General features: G+C 40.4%; 2 protein-coding genes across 2 annotated transcripts; one reads left to right on the top strand and one right to left on the bottom strand.

Moving 5' to 3' along the window:
• The first annotated feature begins 1599 nt into the window (after nt 1-1599).
• LOC118645361 (protein ANTAGONIST OF LIKE HETEROCHROMATIN PROTEIN 1-like) lies at nt 1600-3289 on the top strand. The gene is made up of 2 exons (XM_036286238.1): nt 1600-2230; nt 2310-3289. Exons 1-2 carry the CDS (start codon nt 1619-1621, stop codon nt 2991-2993), a joined length of 1296 nt encoding a protein of 431 aa, XP_036142131.1. The 5' UTR covers nt 1600-1618; the 3' UTR covers nt 2994-3289.
• A 555-nt stretch (nt 3290-3844) lies between these two features.
• On the bottom strand, nt 3845-5631 carry LOC118645369. Its single transcript, XM_036286246.1, has 6 exons — nt 5446-5631; nt 5111-5243; nt 4824-5030; nt 4528-4711; nt 4245-4432; nt 3845-4152 (listed from the first exon to the last, which is right to left on the bottom strand). Exons 1-6 carry the CDS (start codon nt 5476-5478, stop codon nt 3932-3934), a joined length of 966 nt encoding a protein of 321 aa, XP_036142139.1. The 5' UTR covers nt 5479-5631; the 3' UTR covers nt 3845-3931.
• Nucleotides 5632-20875: the final 15244 nt, after the last annotated feature.

Here is a 20875-nt window from a genome sequence, read left to right on the forward strand (position 1 = left end):
CACCAAGAGATGGTCAGCTCTGTTAAGATTTGCAGAGAATGTGATGCTGTGCAAAGAAGAGGCGGAGCGAAATAGGCAAAATCCGGGTAGGATTAGACCACCCTAGTATAAATAAAAAGTACACTAAAACTAGTGTTCTCAAACACTAGAACCGTTATTATAAGATAGACTTAGGATAGAAATAAGTATAGATTTTAAGAGCATCTCAGAACGCACATATTCGCAGGAGGATTGGGGCCCTCAGTACTTGGGGACCTCAATCTGGGGCCTGGCGCACCTCCGAATCCGAGCCAAAATAAGTTTGTAGGTAAGGACTTTCTAAGCAAATTAGAAATGATCCTTTTAGGTAGAGGTACCAAATAAATGTGAGACTGATAGGTCTTTATATTAAGTTTTTTGTATATAACTGCAATGTAATTCGCGTTTTTTCCATCTCAATTATTAATACCCGTACTAGAAGGGGAACAAGCATTCCCAGATCACGTAAGACGGCCCCCACTGAAGAAATGGCTCGAGCCGGTACCGGGGGGGCCGTTTGTCCAAGTGATAGCGAAGGATAAGCCGATCAGGGAGTGGGTTTTAGTGGGTAGGCTATGTGCGCAGAATCTGCCGCGATGTGCGCACATAGAATCCCACACTACCCGGGTGTGCGGGCACCCGGGTGTCTTGGGCCGCCTGGTTTCCCTACCGCGTAGTGGTTGGGTTCCCGGCCACGGGCGGTTCGGATTCCTGGATGGCCCCCCTGTGAAGATTTCCCACTCCCTCGCAAACAAAAAAAAAACAAAAAAAAAGGTTAGGTTAAATTGTGACCGGATTTATGCATGCGATAGAATTTACAACCGAGAATGGAGAGAATCTCACAAACCTTTGATGTTTCAGATAACGGTCGCCAGCTCTTTTTACCACCAAAGAGCAAGGAACAGGATGCCCAGACCTTATATTGCCGCTGAAACATCCGTCGTCACACGCAGGACCACGCCCTTGTCGCTATGGGTATCCGCCTTTGAGGTTATGGACGCCCGCGCGCAGTGGATTCTCGTCACGTGTGAATCTGCTGCCACTCACTAATTTACTTTCTTTCTTTTTCAGGTGCTGCCCACATCCCAGAGGAACGCTTCCGGATCGCCGCAATCTCCCAGGATCATCCACAGGTAAGTTCACAACTTTGAGGTTATGTATCACCCTTGTCCCGGTCTTAACGAGATCTTTTATTTCAGGTCCCCAGAGTATGTTCGTAGGAAGGTTTTTGATGCACGGAAAGGTAAGTATAATCACAAGTGTACGTAACAGTAAGGGTGCGGTCCCATGGACTGATATTTTCCGCGTAACGCGTATCGCGTAACCAATCGGAGACGTTCCGCGTTTTCTGTTACGCGGATTTTGTAATCTCATCGTTCACATGGAACATAAAACGGCAGCAGCGTATCGCGTTTAACCAATGATATTTTTCTATTCTGTTAAAACGTTCCAACAGAAATGCTAAATGTCACAGTTGATTGGTTACGTAAGTTTTTATTACGCAAATTTTATGTCCATGTGAACGATAGGATCTAAATATCACGTAATAATATCGCGTAATATACATTATGTATTGAAAGTTTAGACAGTTTAGTCTAAAATGGATTCAGACTTATTCTTATCTATTATTGCTTTACAAAAACAAATAATAAAAGAAAGAAATAAAACATCAATTTTAAAATTAAAAAAGTTAGTGATGCTTTTCTTATTGTGCCAAAAAAATGAACAAAATAAAATAGTAAAACGAAAATATTGGGTTCATCCAATTTTTTCCAACAAAATGCGGAAACAATATGGAGCAAGTAACACTCTTATAAAAGAGTTGCATTTTCATAATGACGACAAATTCATTAATTATTTTCGCATGAATATGGACACATATAAAAAATTATTAAATATTATTGGACCACATATAACAAAACAAAAATGTATTCGAGATCCAATACAACCAAATACGCGTCTAGAAATATGTCTCCGTTATTTAGCCTCAGGAGACAGTATGAAATCTCTTTCCTATATGTTTCGTATAGGGACTAGTACGATTTCAAAAATTATATTTGAAACTTGTGATGTAATTTGGAACGTATTACAAGATAAAGTTTTTCCACAATTTAATAAAGACTTGTGGGAACATATAGCAAGTAAATTTGAAGAAAAATGGAATTTCCCACATTGCATAGGAGCTATGGATGGAAAACATGTTATGTTACAAGTATGTTAATGTTTAAACTCAACTTTTGTTTTACTTTTATTACATGTTAAGAGAATAATTGTTTTAATGTAATGTACAGGCTCCTCCTAACAGTGGGTCAATTTATTATAATTACAAGGGTCAGCATAGTTTGAATTTATTTGCACTATGTGATGCAGAATATCGTTTTATCGTGCTGGACATTGGAGCAGAAGGACGACAAAGTGATGGTGGGGTATTCAGAAAGAGCAAATTATATTCTGCATTAGAAGAAAATTTGTTGCAAATTCCACCACCAAAAATTGTTAATGTCAGAGGCCCTGTATTACCATATGTAATTGTCGCAGATGAAGCCTTTGGCTTGAAAAATTATTTGATGCGACCATATTCCCGAAGCCAAAATCTTGATCGAAAAAAAAAAATTTTCAACTACAGATTAAGTAGAGCAAGACGTACTGTAGAAAGTTCCTTTGGAATATTAACTGCAAAATGGCGAATCTACAGGAAACCAATTATAGCATCTATTACTTTAAGTAGAAAAATTGTGCAAGCAACCTGCTGTTTGCACAATTTTATAATTAATCATGAAAATAGTTATAAATATTATTCTACTTTAACACCAGTTGATGCAAATGTTGCAAATGAAGCTCTTCAAGACAATATAAATGAAATAAATTCTTACTCTAAAAATGCGGCTATGATAAGAGATAAATTTGCTGATTATTTTGTAAACGCTGGAGCAGTTACATGGCAATGGGAAAAAGCGTTTCGTAATGAATTCTGAATTTTTTATTTTAAATAAGTATATATATGTTTACTTATTTAAATTAATATAAATATATATTATATAAGTAACTATTATCACTATGCAATGTGGGAAATTCCATTTTTCTTAAAATGTACTTGCTATATGTTCTCACAAGTCTTTATTAAATCGTGGAAAAACTTTATTTTATAATATATTCCAAATTACATCACAAGTTAAACATGTTATACGTTTCATTTGCTATGTAATTACAAAGATTTTTATTTAAAATTTTAGATAAACTTTTAAATTCAAAATTTTCATTTTTTGTGCAGTAAACATAATTTCTAATACATATATGCGTGTGTGTGTGTGTGTGTGTGTGTGTGCGTGCATGTGTAAACTTACGTATACTTATGTTTAAAAAAATGTCAATGTAAATAAAATTTTTTAATTTTTTAAATTTATATTAAGAAATATAGTATATAAGAATTTAAATATATTAAACAATAACATATAATTACAATAATGTATAGTTTACACAAAATTTGATGTATCTCAACATTAAACTTTTATTTTATAGTTTCTATATACAACTGTTATTGTATATAATACAGTTTAAATAAAAATATAATATAATATAATTTCATATTTGAGTCAATACAAAATAAAACTTATTTTCCTTATAAAAAGGTATTGCTCAGTAGTACAGTATTATAAAATTGCAACAATTTGTTATTAACAAATCTATCACAGTTAACAATACTCTTTGGTAAAACTTAAATTATTCTTTTTCATAACTTAATATTTTCTTTGTACTATTTCTCTTTATATTTTATATACTTAATATTTTAATTCTTTTTTTAAATAACTTTAATAACTTTTAATAACTTATTAATCTTTTTAATGACTTTAATAACTTATTAATATTTTTAATCACTTTTTACTTTCTTCAATATCTTTAATAACGTATGCTATTAAATTTCTTCATTGTTTTCAAACTCTGCTGCTGTAGCCATTTTAAGAAATTCAATTTGCATCATAACTCTCTTTTTATATGACAAACGATGTAAAGTTTCTCCTAAAGTTTTTAAAAATCCATCAACAGGATCAACTTCTGTAATAGGCATCTTTATAATATCTAATAAAGCACTTTGTAACTGTTGTGATTGATCACCCTTGTGATTAATCCTTCGTTCTGTAAAAATTAAATGTGTATGAATTAAATGTTAAACAAAAAGTAAAAATAATATACATAATCTAATCTGACATATACATAATTATACATACGTTTTTTAGCTGATGAAGTTGATGTTGAAGTTAATGATGAAGTATTATCAAAATTTTGAAATGAAGTTGACGGTTCAGAACATATTTCTGACTCAACATCTGAACAATCGGATAAGTCCTTACTTCTTTTTTCTTTTTCCTTTACAGATATTTTTTCAGGTGTGCTCTTTATCAATGTGCTTATTGTTCTGTAAAATATTAATTAATATTAATTAATTTTATACTATTTTATACTATATTTTATAATGTGGAAATTTAAATAATTGTGTATAACAATACATACGATGTAGTCTGAAATGTATCGTCCAAGGGTCTCATTAGATCAAAAAATCTATAAGTACTTCTTACATCTGTTGAAGCTGCACTAGATCCACTTGGAACATACTGTTTTCCTTTTTTTCTTGCGCGAATATAACAATCACGATGATACTTCCATTTCTTTTGTAATTCTTTTGTACTAATGTTACCTGTTTAATGAACAATTATTTCTAAATCTTGTCACAATTTTAACGAAAACAATAATAAATTCTTAGCATATAAGAATATCTATTATAAATTATAAAATTTATATACACATACTATTAATGGCATTTCTTACTTCCTCCCACAATGCTGCCTTTTTTAGTTTAGATCTTTCTTTAACATTTAATCGATGATCATATAATGGTGGTCTATCTAGTACTGCCGTTATTAAACGTTCATCAAAGTCTGTATTTAAACTCTGAGATGATAGTTCATTGCAGTCTGTATCTTGAGACAATAGGTCATCTTCATCAAATTTGTTCACTGTTAAAAAAGTTTGATTAATACTCTATTTTATATAATTAATGTAAAGTAATACATTTGTTAAGCATAAATATTTATACCAATAGTAGCTACATTATTTTCGTCGATGTTCAAAGCATGAACATTTTCATTGTATTCTTTAAAACATTCATGTTCCAATATATTTTTACAATGATATGCTAGCAGCCAACTACAATAACCACATTTTATTTGCTGTAAACAAAGATAATTGTGTTAATAAATTAAGAACTAAGTAACATAACCTATAACATGATGTATGTTATCAAACCAACATAGAACAAATAAATATAGAAATAAATAAAGAAAAATATAAGAAAGCAAATAACATAACTGTTTACATATTTTTACAGTAAACTCTAAAGTAAAAAATAATATTTTTTAAAGAATAACTTACAGATGCCTCCATGTCGCCTGAGTACCACGCCATACCACGCTCACATAAGTCGCGCAAACTCGCGTACTACGCAACTTTTGAAAACGAGCGTAACAGAAAACGCGGAACGTTTCTGATTGGTTACGCGATACGCGTTACGCGGAAAATATCAGTCCATGGGACCGCACCCTAACAAATAGAAATGCTTTATTGTTAATCACTTTAAGCGTTTGTTCACAGTACCCGATCGCGTGGCTTAATCACAATCGTGTAATCGTGATACTTCTTAATTACGTAGGCCTACTAGCATTCGGCCCGCGTCACAAACTGTTTCGCTTTCGTGGTGAACACGGAACTTTCACTTTCGTCGCGCGATCGCTACGCATCACAAAATGGCCGACGATTGGTTTGCGCGCGAACTTATTATCCATCGGACGTGAGGTTGTTCCCTCGTAATCTCCGAGGCGCGAAAGCTCAAGTGAACTCTCGGTCGCTCGTTATATACCAAAACGCATCGCCCTGCCATCGCCGCATTCGCCAATCAGCGATAGCGTCACCTGCCACCACTCGGGGTTTCCCGTTACCCCCACCACTCATGCCGTGGCCACTCGACGCTTCGCGTCGCCTCGCGGGATCGCACAGCAGTGTTATCCCCTCTCCCTTGGCTTCCACCAATCACGGCAGAGCGTGGCTGGCTCGCGTGAGATGCGCTTCTCCGCTTCCTATGCTCTGTTCGAGCTTACATGGAAAAATTATCGTATTGCACCCGCAAGTGCAAAAGTGCAAGGGTGTGTGCCACTCTGTACTTTATTACTAGACGTTATAGAACAAACTAAAAATAATATTTATTTAAGTGACTGCTACATATAAGCAGAAAGCGTATGAAATAATGAATGTAATCCAAAGTCGCATTAATGCGATAAAATAAACTAGTACAGAATAGCATACAACCTCTTGTAACAACTTTAACATTTTTATTTACCTTAACATGCTGGTACATGCAAGAGTGAAATTACGCCTATCGGCTAACTGAAATATAATTAAATTATAAATGCTACTCGACTAAGAATCTAGCTTTAAGCTTTATATTAGATTTTAATGAATTGTTTCTGACAGATGTCATGGAAAATTGTCTAGTAGCTCACTTTTCATAAGAATGTTTTCCTAGCTTGGAATAATAAATGTTTTTTAATTATAGAAAGTTATTTAAAAAGGAATGTATGTTTATTATTAGAAACTTAGCCTATGATATTGGTTTAGTGTAAATAACTATAAAAATATACTTGTATGTGTATCTGTGTTTTACAAAGACTAGTGTATTTAAAATATTCTATAAAATGTCTATCGCTTGAGTCGTGAATGTCGGATGTACTTAAAATCTATTTTTGTAGTATATACTTAATCTAGGATATATGTATCTCTAAATGACAATGTAAAACTTAACCTAGAATAATTATAATGACATGTCACACGATTTTCTTATTAGGACGTGTACTCGCGTGACTAGAGTGTTTTTTTGGAATTATGTCGCAGTGTGTATATGACTTTACTCTACTGTAAATTAACTTGACATATGAACATACTTAAAACTGACATCTTAAACTAAGTATTAAAGTAACAAAATAAAATAATCTCGCATAATATTATATTTGTGCGTGGTTGTGTGTAAGGTGTTAATGTATGTGTATATTTTATGTTTTAGATTTCCCGGTGTTGCTTGGGTCCAGCCTTCTGTTCCGGGATGTCTCCAGATCTGGTCAGAGTGACGCTCAGGATACTTTTTCCCTTGACGGTTTTCCGCTCCGTCTTCGTCGCCTGGAACCTTTTCGTTTCGACTTGCGTCTTCCTCTGCAGTCCGGAGGTTGATGGCCGTGGTTCCGGATGCGCCCCTAGAGCCGGTCGCAAGGTTAGGTTGTCACCGGGGAATCGATGGGTCGAAAGAACTTACTTCGGAAAATATCTTACTCACTAACCTTTCGTCGATATTGTTGTGTCTCTGTACGGTCGCCAGCTCCTTTGTCCTTCCAAGAAGCAAGGTATGATCTGCTGCGTCGTGGAAACTGCAGCTTACGTTCTGCTACTTATCGGTCAGGGTTTTTACTAATTTAATTTCTTTCTTTTATTTTCAGGTGTCGCCGTCTCCCTTGGATCAGGATTTCTTCAGGATCGTCGCCGCCACGCAGGATCTTTCGTCAGGTAGGTACTATGTGTCGACAGGCCCAACTGTCCTCGCTGGTAATGTGACGTACTTCTCCTTTCAGGTCTCCCGCGAAACATTAACGGGATTCAGGATCACCAATCACAGGTAAGTAACTAATACCTTTTTGTCTGATAATAAAACGAAATAAATTTATTCAATTGTCTTATTAACACAGAACCGATCGCGACGCTTCAATTCACAATCGTTTGCGAATGTCGGGAACTTAACTTTCACACGTTTTCGCACGCGTCGGTTAATCACAAAATTTCAAAGATATTTGTTAAACAGTATAAAGGTAAATAAATCACTGGACCTACTCGCATTCGGCCCTATCAAACTTGTCTTGTAACGCGAAGGACGGTTCACAATACTTCGCGGAACTTTCGCGAACATCCCCCCTACTCGCATTCGGGTGGATGGCAATGTTGCATAAACGCACTGCGAAGTTGTTGCCTCGGTCGTAGGCAAACAGCGAAAGCTCTCGATGCCTCGCTGCGCCGCGTTTTATACCGCCAGGGAACGCGCATCCCCTCCAAGCTACCATCAGCCAATAGGATACGAGGGCGTGGTTTGGGTGCGAGGTGCCCCCAAAGTGCGCTTAGACTACACCCAATGCTTCTCCTTTACCCCTTGCATGGTTTGGTAAACTTTGACTAAATTGCACTTTTAAGTGCCACCTAAAAGTTTTGGGTGCAGTTTACAAAATTCCTCCTTTGAATCTTTTTTCATGAAATTCTTATTCTATGGCCTTCCTAGACTCTAATAAAGATGGCATCGGTTATATCTATTGATCAACATAAAGGTTTGTTCATAATACGCACGACTAGTTATATTTAAATTTAAACTCAAATAAAGGTACATAGGTGCTTAAATTATCAGAAAGAACTTATCTATACTTAAGTTAGTAGCGAATACATATATTTGGATTAGTAGAACAAATTAAATAACAAGGTGGTTATATTAAGTATGATATCAAAAGCGTTATATAAAAGGTTGTATATATATATATATATATGATTATAGACTAATGTGTAAGTGTTAGGAAAAAGTTAAGATACATATGTTTCAGTATGTTATATAGTGTTATTCTTGTTCCGGATGGGTGTTTTCATCCTTGAGGTCAGGGATGCGTGTCCGGATGATTTTGACCTTGACCCCTCTGTTGTCCATGGTGTCAGATTGCTTGTGCTTAGCCGTCGCGAAGTATTTCCGTTCGGCTGGTGTTGGCGCGGGTTGAGTGGTTGTAGTCTGGTTCTTATTGCTCCCTGTGGACGGTCTCAATATCCCCTCCAAGGGGCTTTGACCAGTACTTTGTTCTGGACTAACCGCCTTGTTGCTGGTTGGCGATGGCGGGATTTCGAATTCTGATTCGCTGCTGCTTGTTGATCTTTCAACGTATTTACTTTTCCTTGTTGGCGAATCATTTCTCCTCCTGAAAACCCAAGATTTGGCTCGGTTTGCAATTGGTGTCGCCTCCTGTTTGATTTTTTTAATTGTTCTGGTTCTAATTGCTTTTAATTTATCTTGAGATATTTCATTTGTGTTAGCGTCTATCTCGTAATCTTCCTTATTCTTTGACGTTGACGCTTGTGTTATGTCTGAGATGTTTGTTGGCATTTTTTGGCGTTCCATTGATGCTCTCTGGCCTTTGTTATCTTTACTCAAATCAGGTGACTGCTGTGTTGTTCTGTCGTCTGACTGTTGTGTGAAATCCCTGTGTGTGCTTTCGTCGGCATGCACCAGTGTGGTAGGGTCAATTGATGTTTGCTCTGTTATTGTTTGGTCTTCCTCATCACACTGCTTTACACTTGTAAACATTGCGCCATCTTTAATGTCGATGATAAATCTCACATGTGGTATATTAGGCCTATTTGGATCTAACATTTTCAATGCCACCATTGTATTCAGTTCAGCGATGGGCTTGTTATTTTTGTCCAATATTCGTGTATTGTCGAATAATAGGTTATCTCGGTTCTTTCCCCTGTAGTTGTCTCTAAGGCATGACATCATAATTTTGTTGCGCTCGTAGTCGCTTTTTAACATCTTCTCGATGTCCTCGGCACTGTATCCGTCTTCGGTTGCCTTATTTTTCTTCGTGATACCTCGAAGGAATTCAATTCGCTTCGTCTTCCTCATAGTCAGTTCGTCATATAGTTCGCCCGCGATGACCTTATCCAGGGTTTTCTTCTTCACTCTCGAGTTCCATTTCGTCCTCGGGTTTTTCCTTGTTAGTATACTCAGACGCTTTCTCACTAGTTCGTTTAGCTTGCTTAATCGCGTCGTTCGTATCGTTTTCGGGTTTCCGCTGTTTAGCGTACAGCGTTCGCGAACGCACTGGTTGTGGACCTCTTGCGGCTGGTTCTTTTATTCCGTCGCCTGTGTCGCGTTGGTTGTACGTCGCTGATTGGTTGCTGCGTTGCGTTGAGTGGATTGGTCCCTTTGGTCGATGTTTTAACTTATCGCGTGGTTCGTCATTATAAATTATTGTTTCCGCGTCGGATTGTGTCGCGTTGTGACTTTTATTTATTATATCGTCAGTTTGTAATTTATTTTTGTTTTTCACATACCACTCGCATGCGCTTTGTTCGTTTCCGCATATTATAATGTCGTATGTCGTATCGCTCGCGTTTTCTATGACTATGTCGTTATCGCTCGCTCTTTTTGTAATTTTGTTGTTATCGCTCGCGTGTTTTTTGTTATAGTTATCGTTTATTTCTTTGACTAACGAGCTAATTCTAGGGAATATGTGAGATTGCTCCTTATCGCTAGATGTCTTATTATTTTTATTTTCCGGGCTTAAGTCTAGTTCACCGCCCGACATAGAATCTTCGGATAGATTGATTACGCTAATTCGTTTTGCTGATCGGTTTTCGCGTTTATCATCTATTCGAATATCTGACTTATTTAATATCGATTGGATATCCGGAATTTTATCAAATGGAATTTTAACCATTACTTCGCGTTCATTAGTTTCGGTTCTTTTATTTTCGCTTTTGCTATGGTTTTTATTAATTTTGTTACCGGTTTCGATAGAATCTTTAGTTTCGGTTAACGCTTTATTTTTTGTTGGGAACGCTGCTTCGCTCACCGAGTCTCCTGATTGGCTGTCTTGCTCGTGCTTGCCCGCCGTTGATCCGGGTCGTTTTTTCTTCTTTCTGGTGCACTGGTCTGTCAACACGCCTCGGTTGGTTTGAGAATGGCTCGACTCGCTGGTTGGCTCCTGGTCGCTTCGCCTGGTTTGTTCGGGATCAGCATTCTTCTGCCGTAGCTCTTTGCTTATTTGTGACATAACTAAATGTGACTTAAGTTTGCCCCATCTTTCTAGTGGTTTTTTCCTCTCAGCTGGGTTGCGGATCATTTCAGCCAATCGCTTGCGTGTGTTTCGCGCTATGAGTAGGCTTGGGTTGTCGTCGTCGAGTATCATTGCTTCTACCAATAGGCTTCTCGAGAAGATTTCCGCCTCAACTGTGACTGCTTGAATTGTTGTCCATCGTTCTCGTTTAAGGTACGCGGGGATGTTGTCCGATTCTGTGGTTTTCGCTAGGGTTCCGGTTTCTGATTCGATTTTCCTGACTGCCTCGTTGGTAATGACATTAAACTCGCCCCTCGTGTCCATGAGTACTTTCATCTGGATTCCTTCCACTGTTCCTGTTATTTGGGTAGCCTTGATCTCCCCTGACAACAGCTTCTTAATCCGTGATATGTGCCTCATACCTTTTTCGCTAATTATTTGCTTGGGTCTCTTAGTCACGTTGGCTTGGGACAAGATTTCGTCTTCCGAATCTTCGAGTTGCGCCTTTCGTTTGCTCGGTCCCCTTTTTAATTTGTGTATATATTTAGTAATTTGGCTCATCGGGATTTCCCTTTCAGTTTCGGACGTTCGGAGCATGTTAATTTGTAAGCTCGTCTTTGTCCGTTGAGGTTCCCCTTTAGGTTTGTTCGTTTTATCGAGCATCCGTGGTTTGCTTTTTCGCTCGATTAGGTCGATTTGTGCGGGATCCTTTAGTTGCGCCTCCCTATGTGGCTTCAATTGTCGAGCATTGAATACTCCTATAGCATTGTTATCTTCATTCACCACTAAATAGGCGTTTTTTCGAATGATTCTTGCAATAGTATAGGGACCCTCGTACACAAGGTGAATTTTCTTTGTGAGCCTACGGCTCGCGTCACTTCGCCTATGGAGTTTCACCCAAACTTTGTCGCCTGGCTCGAACGGTTTAGCCTCCTCGGTTTTATCGGTCTGCACCTTTCTCTGCGTAGCCCGTCTTTGAAGAACTTCTGCTGCCTGAATGATCTTACGTTGTAGCTTCGCCTCGCCGGTTTCTTTGTCTCCTTCTTCCTCTTCTTGTTCCGGTAGTAGACGTTGATCTATATGCAGTAGACTGTCATAGTTCTTGTGTAGGTCGATGGGTCTACAGCCTGTACTCGTGTGCGTCGTTCCGTTTATTGTGTCTTCCGCCCTTTTGACGATCCTATCCCAACGGACTTGTCTCTCGAAAGCGTAGACACGTATTATTCTCCCTATCTCCCGCATTACGCGCTCGACGGGGTTACTTTGTGGGTTATAGGGGGACGTTTTTCTAATAGTGAGTTGCATTTCGTCCGCAAATTCCCTCCATCGATTCGTCACGAACTGACCACCATTGTCAGTCAAAATCGTGTCAGGAATACCCACGTCATTAAAATAGTTTAATTGAAGTTTATCTAATATAGTCTCGAGTTTTTGGTTTACCATTGTATAAAATTTAGTTAATTTCGAGAACTGGTCCATTAACACCAAGACGTATTTGTTTCCTCTGGCCGTCTGCGGTAAAGGACCTAAGATATCCAAAGATACAACCTGACCCGGCCTATCGGGTAGGTCGTAATACTCGACCCCTCGTGTGGGTCGGGTATAGTATTTGGTGGCTTGGCAGATACAACAGGACGCTACCACGTCTCTCGCCAATTTGTCTAAATTATTTATGTAAAAATATTGTTTCGCGAAATCGATCGTCTTGTCCGTCCCGAAATGTAAAATGTACTTATGTATCTTATCTAGAAATTTCCATCTCACATGATCCGGAACTACGATTCTATCACCTTCGCGCATTTTTATTCGAATTAAGTCATTTCTGACTACAAAATCATCCGGTTCGCTATCTAATTGACGTTGCAAGACTTGACACTGGTTCTGCGCGCTCGCAAGGAAACTAATCCAATCGCGTGTCTCCGTTTCGTCTATTGGTCTCTCGACTGTCGCGATTACTTTCGTTTTGTCCGCCTTTTTCGAGTAACCGTTTTGAATATTGTTCCTAGAGAGTGTATCGGCCGTTGTATTTTCCTTGCCCGGAATATGACAAATTTCTAAATTAAATTCATTTAGAAACGCTATCCACCTAGCTATCCTGCTGCTATCGCCTGCGCAAGCTCTTAAGAACTTTAATGCTTTGTGGTCTGAGTGCACGCGGACCTTTCGCCCTAAAAGCGTCGTATGCCACTTCTTTAATGCCCAAACCAAGGCTAAGCATTCTATTTCGGTCGCGGTATAGTTTAATTTTGCCCCTTTGAGCGAACGGCTCGCATATGCTATGGTAAATTTTCTTTCCGGTTCATCCTCTCTATATTGATATAACCTGGCCCCGAGGCCGTACTTAGATGCGTCTACGAAAATCCCAAATTGTCTATCGGGACGAATTGTGTAGAGCTTTTCCGCCTCGTTAAAAGCCGTTTTGATTTGGTTGAACGCTTTCTGCTCGGTTTCAGTCCACGCGAACTTAACGTTCTTTCTTAAAAGTAATTCTAGAGGTTTCGCCATCTCCGCTAATCCTTTGACAAATCTGCGATCCTAATTAATGAGTCCGAGAAACGCCTGTATAGCTTTTTTATTTTTAGGACGTTCGAAGTTGCTTATTGCCGACTTAGTGTCATTATTCATTTCGGCCGTGATTTCATCAAACGTATGTCCTAGAAATCGGATTTCAGGCCTCATGAACTGGCATTTATCGACGTTTAAACAAAATCCTACCTTTTGCAATTTTTCCAAAATGTAGTTTACATGAAAGAGATGTTCCTCTATACTACAGGATGCAATCAGAATATCATCGAGGTATACTATTGTGAACGCGTCACACTCGTCGCCTATTGCCCTTCTTATCGCGCGCGTGAAGGATGCACCCGCAGTTTTTAATCCAAAAGGTAAGCGCTTAAATACATATGTTTGGTTGTCAAACATAAATCCCGTGAATTTTTCACTTCCCGGTTCTAATGGCACTTGCCAGAAAGCTTTAGCCACGTCGAGGGTGGTAAAATATTTCCTGCTACCAATGCGCCGAAAGACTTCATCAATGGTAGGGGGCTGGTCGTGATCATTAGTCATACGCCGGTTCAACTCGCGCGCGTCCAAACATAACCTAATCTCGCCCGACTTTTTTACCACTACGACTAGCGGGTTCACATACTGCGTTGCCTTTCTTTCGATAATACCCTCGTTTTCTAATTCTAGTATATGCTCACGCACCCTTTCTCTATGTACTTCTGGTACCGGATACGTTTTTGATTTAAATGCTTTACCCGATTTCATCTCAATTTTATGCTGGTAATGCGTCACGTGGCCAATTTTGTCTCTAAACAACTCGCTATGCTTATCGATCAAATCACGAAGGTGTTGCCTCGCCTCCTCGATACTCATCGCGTTCAATTGTCTAATCGCGTTGATAACCTTAGCCTGTGAACTCGCGTTAAACTGAACTGCGAAATTTTCAGCATCACATCTGAGCGTAGCTGCTTGCTCGATCAGGAAATCCATGCCTAAAATCATGTCATAAGACAGATTTTTTACGACATAAAGCTCGTGGGTAAATTTTAGACTTCCGATCTCGAAATCTACCTGTATCCTGTTTGCGATAGGCTGACCCTTGTCGTTGAACGCTCCCTTTAAGATGAATTTTTTGATCGGTATTACGCGCATTTTTATTTTTGCCGCGCTAAGCTTATCGAACAGGTCTTTAGTTACTGCCGATATTTGCGCTCCCGTGTCGATCAATGCTGTTATACGGATTTCTCCGAGCCTAACCGTTACGTATGGCGTCGGCTTGCCATTATCCGCGCTCTGATCTTTTTCAGACACCTCCTCTATATCGCGTAACACTTCCCTTGTTCGCAATATAGCTAATTCCTTTTGTTCCGTCGCGCTACCGTTTGCTTCGCTATCTTTTTCTGCGTCGGAATCTTTTGTTTCCGGTATTATCGCCGCAACCTTCCTTTTGTGTTTCGCGCCTTCGTCGGTTGACGGTTTAGTGCCTTTCCCTGAGTCCCTAAACTTATTTGACTTGTACTCTTTTCGGGCTTGCTGCGCTACTTTACTGTTATAAGGCATTAATTCGCGATGTTCCGGCTCGTCGTCGTCCGTGTCGGATACCTCGGTTACGACGGGTTGTGAGGCCTCGTCCCTACGCGACCTTCCTTTCCCTTTCCACGCGTTACTATACCCCTTTGTTTTGTTTTGTCGCCACGATTCGTGTTGTTCCGCGCGTTTTTCTTCCGCCGGTTCGTCGTTTGTTTCGCGACGCTTGTTACTACCCGACGCTGCGTGTTTTAACGCGCCAACACGTCTTCCGGTCGCGGTTTGTTTACTTTTTTCGGTTCTGGGGCACTCGTCGCGTGTTCTAAGTTTCTTTTCTTTTTTGCGCTCGTAATCGAGCTCGTCGAGGAGCTTTATAAATTCCTCAATATTTTTCACGGTCGAAGGGCGTATTTCTCTCGCGACCTCTTTCCCGAAATGTCTTTTCACGTTCCGAATTATCTCTAGCTCGGACATCGGCGGTGATAAATACTTCGCTTGCCTCGCTACGCTAAGCGCGTATTCCGCCATAGACTTATTTTCGCTATCTTTATAAACGCCAGTATAAATCTGTTCTCGAAATCTGGCCTGTTGTTCCTCTCCCCAAAAGTATTCCATAAAAGCTTCCTTTATTTCGTGTATGTCCTCGGGTTCCCGTACGTCATACCAATTAGATGCCATTCCCCTCATACATTTACCAAAGAAGTACAGTTGCTCGCGTTCGGTTATGTCCTCATATTCCGCAATTCTCTCAAACTGTTTTAGAAATCTCATTGGGTTTTGGGAATCTGTTCGCCCGTAATATTTAAGATCCTCAAATGGGCTCTTTAACCATCCTCCTTTAGGGAGTTTTGCTCTTATTACGGCGTTGCTATCTCCGACGACTATCTCACGCGCCAACGCGTTCTCGACCCTTTCGTTAGACTCGCGCTCGTCACGCTCGCTTTTGGCCCTATCTCGCGTCGTTGTTTCGCGCGTTTCTAGATTCTCAAGTCTTTGACGCATTTCCGCCAGTAATAGAACAATCTCGTCATCTTTACTCAAACTACTCTCCTTATCACGCGCCATCTCGCTACGTTGGAGACGTTTCTTTAGCTTTTCGTTTTCTTCGACTATACGATTTATCTCCGCGGCCCTAGGTTCCATCTCTTGTTCCGCGAGATTTTTCGCTTTTGATCTCGTTACACGTTCCTCGCTCGTTCTTTTACTCGGTGAATGCATCACTCGCGGCTTTGTGTAATCATGAACACTATCGACCTCGGTCTCGCGATCATTCGACATTCTTGACTAAAAACCCACGGTTCGCACCGGTTCTGACGCGTCACGCAATTCTCGCCTCGCTACTGAGTAACCGATAACCTTCTACGAATTATGTCGCGGTTTGTTAATTTGGACTAGTAGCGTCCTGTCACGGTCGCCAATTTTGACTTGTTGTTGTTTATCTTTAAAAGGCTACCGCGTTTTGTGCTAGGCCACAGGAAACAGACGTCGGACCTCGTTTCTGAATTTACAGCGTCCAGAGGCGGACCACGAAACGCACTATTCACTGTCACCGGGGAATCGATGGGTCGAAAGAACTTACTTCGGAAAATATCTTACTCACTAACCTTTCGTCGATATTGTTGTGTCTCTGTACGGTCGCCAGCTCCTTTGTCCTTCCAAGAAGCAAGGTATGATCTGCTGCGTCGTGGAAACTGCAGCTTACGTTCTGCTACTTATCGGTCAGGGTTTTTACTAATTTAATTTCTTTCTTTTATTTTCAGGTGTCGCCGTCTCCCTTGGATCAGGATTTCTTCAGGATCGTCGCCGCCACGCAGGATCTTTCGTCAGGTAGGTACTATGTGTCGACAGGCCCAACTGTCCTCGCTGGTAATGTGACGTACTTCTCCTTTCAGGTCTCCCGCGAAACATTAACGGGATTCAGGATCACCAATCACAGGTAAGTAACTAATACCTTTTTGTCTGATAATAAAACGAAATAAATTTATTCAATTGTCTTATTAACACAGAACCGATCGCGACGCTTCAATTCACAATCGTTTGCGAATGTCGGGAACTTAACTTTCACACGTTTTCGCACGCGTCGGTTAATCACAAAATTTCAAAGATATTTGTTAAACAGTATAAAGGTAAATAAATCACTGGACCTACTCGCATTCGGCCCTATCAAACTTGTCTTGTAACGCGAAGGACGGTTCACAATACTTCGCGGAACTTTCGCGAACATCCCCCCTACTCGCATTCGGGTGGATGGCAATGTTGCATAAACGCACTGCGAAGTTGTTGCCTCGGTCGTAGGCAAACAGCGAAAGCTCTCGATGCCTCGCTGCGCCGCGTTTTATACCGCCAGGGAACGCGCATCCCCTCCAAGCTACCATCAGCCAATAGGATACGAGGGCGTGGTTTGGGTGCGAGGTGCCCCCAAAGTGCGCTTAGACTACACCCAATGCTTCTCCTTTACCCCTTGCATGGTTTGGTAAACTTTGACTAAATTGCACTTTTAAGTGCCACCTAAAAGTTTTGGGTGCAGTTTACAAAATTCCTCCTTTGAATCTTTTTTCATGAAATTCTTATTCTATGGCCTTCCTAGACTCTAATAAAGATGGCATCGGTTATATCTATTGATCAACATAAAGGTTTGTTCATAATACGCACGACTAGTTATATTTAAATTTAAACTCAAATAAAGGTACATAGGTGCTTAAATTATCAGAAAGAACTTATCTATACTTAAGTTAGTAGCGAATACATATATTTGGATTAGTAGAACAAATTAAATAACAAGGTGGTTATATTAAGTATGATATCAAAAGCGTTATATAAAAGGTTGTATATATATATATATATATGATTATAGACTAATGTGTAAGTGTTAGGAAAAAGTTAAGATACATATGTTTCAGTATGTTATATAGTGTTATTCTTGTTCCGGATGGGTGTTTTCATCCTTGAGGTCAGGGATGCGTGTCCGGATGATCTTGACCTTGACCCCTCTGTTGTCCATGGTGTCAGATTGCTTGTGCTTAGCCGTCGCGAAGTATTTCCGTTCGGCTGGTGTTGGCGCGGGTTGAGTGGTTGTAGTCTGGTTCTTATTGCTCCCTGTGGACGGTCTCAAGGTTAGGTTGTGACCGGATTACCGAATGACGTGACTCACGAGTTCGGACAAGTAAAGACTCACAAACCTTTTGTTGCAGGTTTTCACAGTCGCCAGCCCCTTTATCCTTATCAAGAGGCAAGGTGTGGTGTCCCGGAATCGTCGCTCTGCTCAGGAACGCCGGAACGCACGTCGGTGTTGCTTCCGTCGGATGGACAGCTACCACTAGCTTGATTATATTTCAAAGGAAATTCACAACACACGAACTTCGAACGAACTTATGACTAATTCCTTTTCTCTTTTCTTTCAGGTGCCGCCGTCGTCTCAGGATCGTCCCCAGGATCGCCTTCGTCGTCCCACAGCAACTTTGCCAGGTAAGTGTATTTTTATTTTTAAGTTTACCCGCGGTCCCGTTTTTAATAGGATTACTTTCTTTTCAGGTTGCCAGGAATATCCACGAGCTCAGGAACGGACACACAGTCAGGTAAGTGAGAGATAACACTATTCTGTTTTTTCGTAACAAATAACAAACAGTACGCTTTATTGATAAGCTTGGTATCACATATGTTACATAAAACCCGAACGCGTCGCTTCTTCACACTCGAGTCGACACTATTAATATTCGGGAATCGAACCGACTCGCATTCGGTCGATTTTTATGTTCTTAATTATTTGCGCACGCACGCTCGAACTCTCTTATCGAAGAGATGGTTATACCGAAACGCGCGATAGCTCACTCTTTTTAACGTGCATAGCAAGGAACAGTCGCACTCGCGATGTCACGTATCTCGCTTTCCGTGACTGTTGCTATCGGATGTCTATAGCGCGCGAAAACTTTTATTTGGTATTCCGCGGTTTGTACGCTATGAATTCCTGCGCGCGAAAGCTCGACTTCGCACTGTCGAGATGTTAGCGCGATGAAAGATCGGGCGCGAAAGCTCTCGAGAGCTCTTAACGTTCGCTCTTATAGTACCGAGAGGGACGCTACCCCCTTTCGTCGGGATTCGCCAATTGTACGCATTCCGCTGCCGGGAGCGCTCAGGCTTCCCCCTCCCGCCGGGTTCTGCCAACCGCGCGTGGCGTCGGTTTCCCCCACGGATGTCGGAGGTGTTGCCCCCACTCTCTGTTGCGCGGCGTCGCTGCGCTGCGGGCATCTCGCAGGGTTGCCCTTTCCAGTCTGGCGTATCCCCTCTTCCTTATTGAAGATTGCACTTGCAAGTGCAAATAATTTGGTGTGAATTGCACTTAAGGTGCAATCCACACAGATTATGTAATTTTTTTATAGAAAATGCTTATTAAAGCCAAGAAACTAAAAAAATGCATCGAATATGCATATGACACTAAGAATGTCGCGTTGAGTCTAATGAAAATAATATTTAACAAAAAATAATGATAGCACACTAGTTGTGCTTCTAACATGACTGTCTGTAATAAACTTAAGAAAACTAAATTTATGAATGCTGTTACATGAACGCAGGTAAGCATATGACTATGATCATGAGTACTATTAGGAGTATGATCACGCAGGTAAGTATAATTATAATAGGTATTTCTAACATAGTGATATTTATTTTGTAAACTTAAACACAAAATGCATGCAAATGCAAATAAACTTTTATGATATATTAAATATAAAAAACTGCGAACTCGCGCCTTACATAAAAATAAACTTAAAGACAAGGTCATCGAACGGAACGAAAACTAACGCGATTATTTCTCGCGGGGTAAGGCACGATCTCCTGGTCGGGCTGGCTATTTCTCCTGGCCTTTCCTGCCGGTATGGTCCTGGGCGCGTTCAAGGATGATGCTAACCACGCTTTTGCCCTCTATCAACTTCTTCTCTGCCTTAGTCGTCACGAACAGTGGCGTTGGACCTCCCGTGTGCCCCTGGGCTGCCGAGGATGGTCCCGGTTGCTGGGCGACCTGGGCATTCGGTCGCAATACCCCCTCTAAGGGGCTTCGTCCAGACTTTAGCTCTGGACTAAGCGCCTTACGTTTCTTTGGTGTGGGGATTACCTCTTCGGATTCGCTGTCACTGTCTGTTGTTAGATATTGTGTGGACCTTCGTGATTGTGATTTTGTACGTTTATGGAACGTCCACGACCTTGGCTTATTTTTTTCGCGCTCACGGTCATGTGAACTGGACTTAATTTTCTTGTGAGTTGATTTTTTTGTTTCTCTTGAACGTCTTTTTGCTTTCTCGTTTTCCTTGTCGGAATCGGAAGTTTTTTGTTGTGGTGCCGCCTTTATGTTTGTGTCGGCGCTTTGTTCTGCGTCCATTTGCAGGTTAGGATCCATGGTTGATACTTTCTAGTGCTATTTCTGGCACTGTTTCCACGATCGGATCTTCTTCTCGTGTTGTTTCTATATTTTCGGGTTGAGGTATCTCTTCGTTATTATTAGGTTGAGGTGTTTGTACTGGTGGGTCGCACTGCTTATGTTGAATTTGGACTATTCCATTAGAGTACACCGCTAGTATTTCGGCGTATGCCTGCGTATCCTTTTCTGGATCAAGCATCTCTACTTCTACCATTATTTTTATCTTCCCAATGACATTTCCTTCCTTATCCTTTAGGTCGGTAGTGTCAAAAATACAATTTCGTTTCGCCAAATGGCAATAGTGCTCGTTGAGCAATTTCGTAAGTACCTCATTTTTTTGCTTGTCAATCCGGATCATTTCCTCGAGTTGTTCGAGTGACGTGTCCTCCTCCTCGTCGCCGGTTTGTTTAGACAGGCTCGTCAGGAACTTAATTCTTCCCTGTCTGCGACGATCCAATTCTTCTCTGAGAATGCCAATTTTCGCCTTTTTGACAATTTTTTCCTCCTCACTATCAAA

Source organism: Monomorium pharaonis, chromosome 1 (genome assembly GCF_013373865.1).
Source record: "Monomorium pharaonis isolate MP-MQ-018 chromosome 1, ASM1337386v2, whole genome shotgun sequence".
Lineage (NCBI taxonomy): Eukaryota > Metazoa > Arthropoda > Insecta > Hymenoptera > Formicidae > Monomorium > Monomorium pharaonis.

What these genes read in the sequence shown, in the direction of transcription:
- LOC118645361 (XM_036286238.1), top strand. Translation starts at nt 1,619, where the DNA reads ATGGATTCAGACTTATTCTTATCTATTATTGCTTTACAAAAACAAATA. An exon ending in GAAAACATGTTATGTTACAA is followed by an intron (nt 2,231 to 2,309) that starts GTATGTTAATGT and finishes TGTAATGTACAG; the next exon opens with GCTCCTCCTAACAGTGGGTC.
- LOC118645369 (XM_036286246.1), bottom strand. Translation starts at nt 5,478, where the DNA reads ATGGCGTGGTACTCAGGCGACATGGAGGCATCT. An exon ending in CAGGCGACATGGAGGCATCT is followed by an intron (nt 5,244 to 5,445) that starts GTAAGTTATTCT and finishes CTTTGTTTACAG; the next exon opens with CAAATAAAATGTGGTTATTG. An exon ending in AAATAATGTAGCTACTATTG is followed by an intron (nt 5,031 to 5,110) that starts GTATAAATATTT and finishes CTTTTTTAACAG; the next exon opens with TGAACAAATTTGATGAAGAT.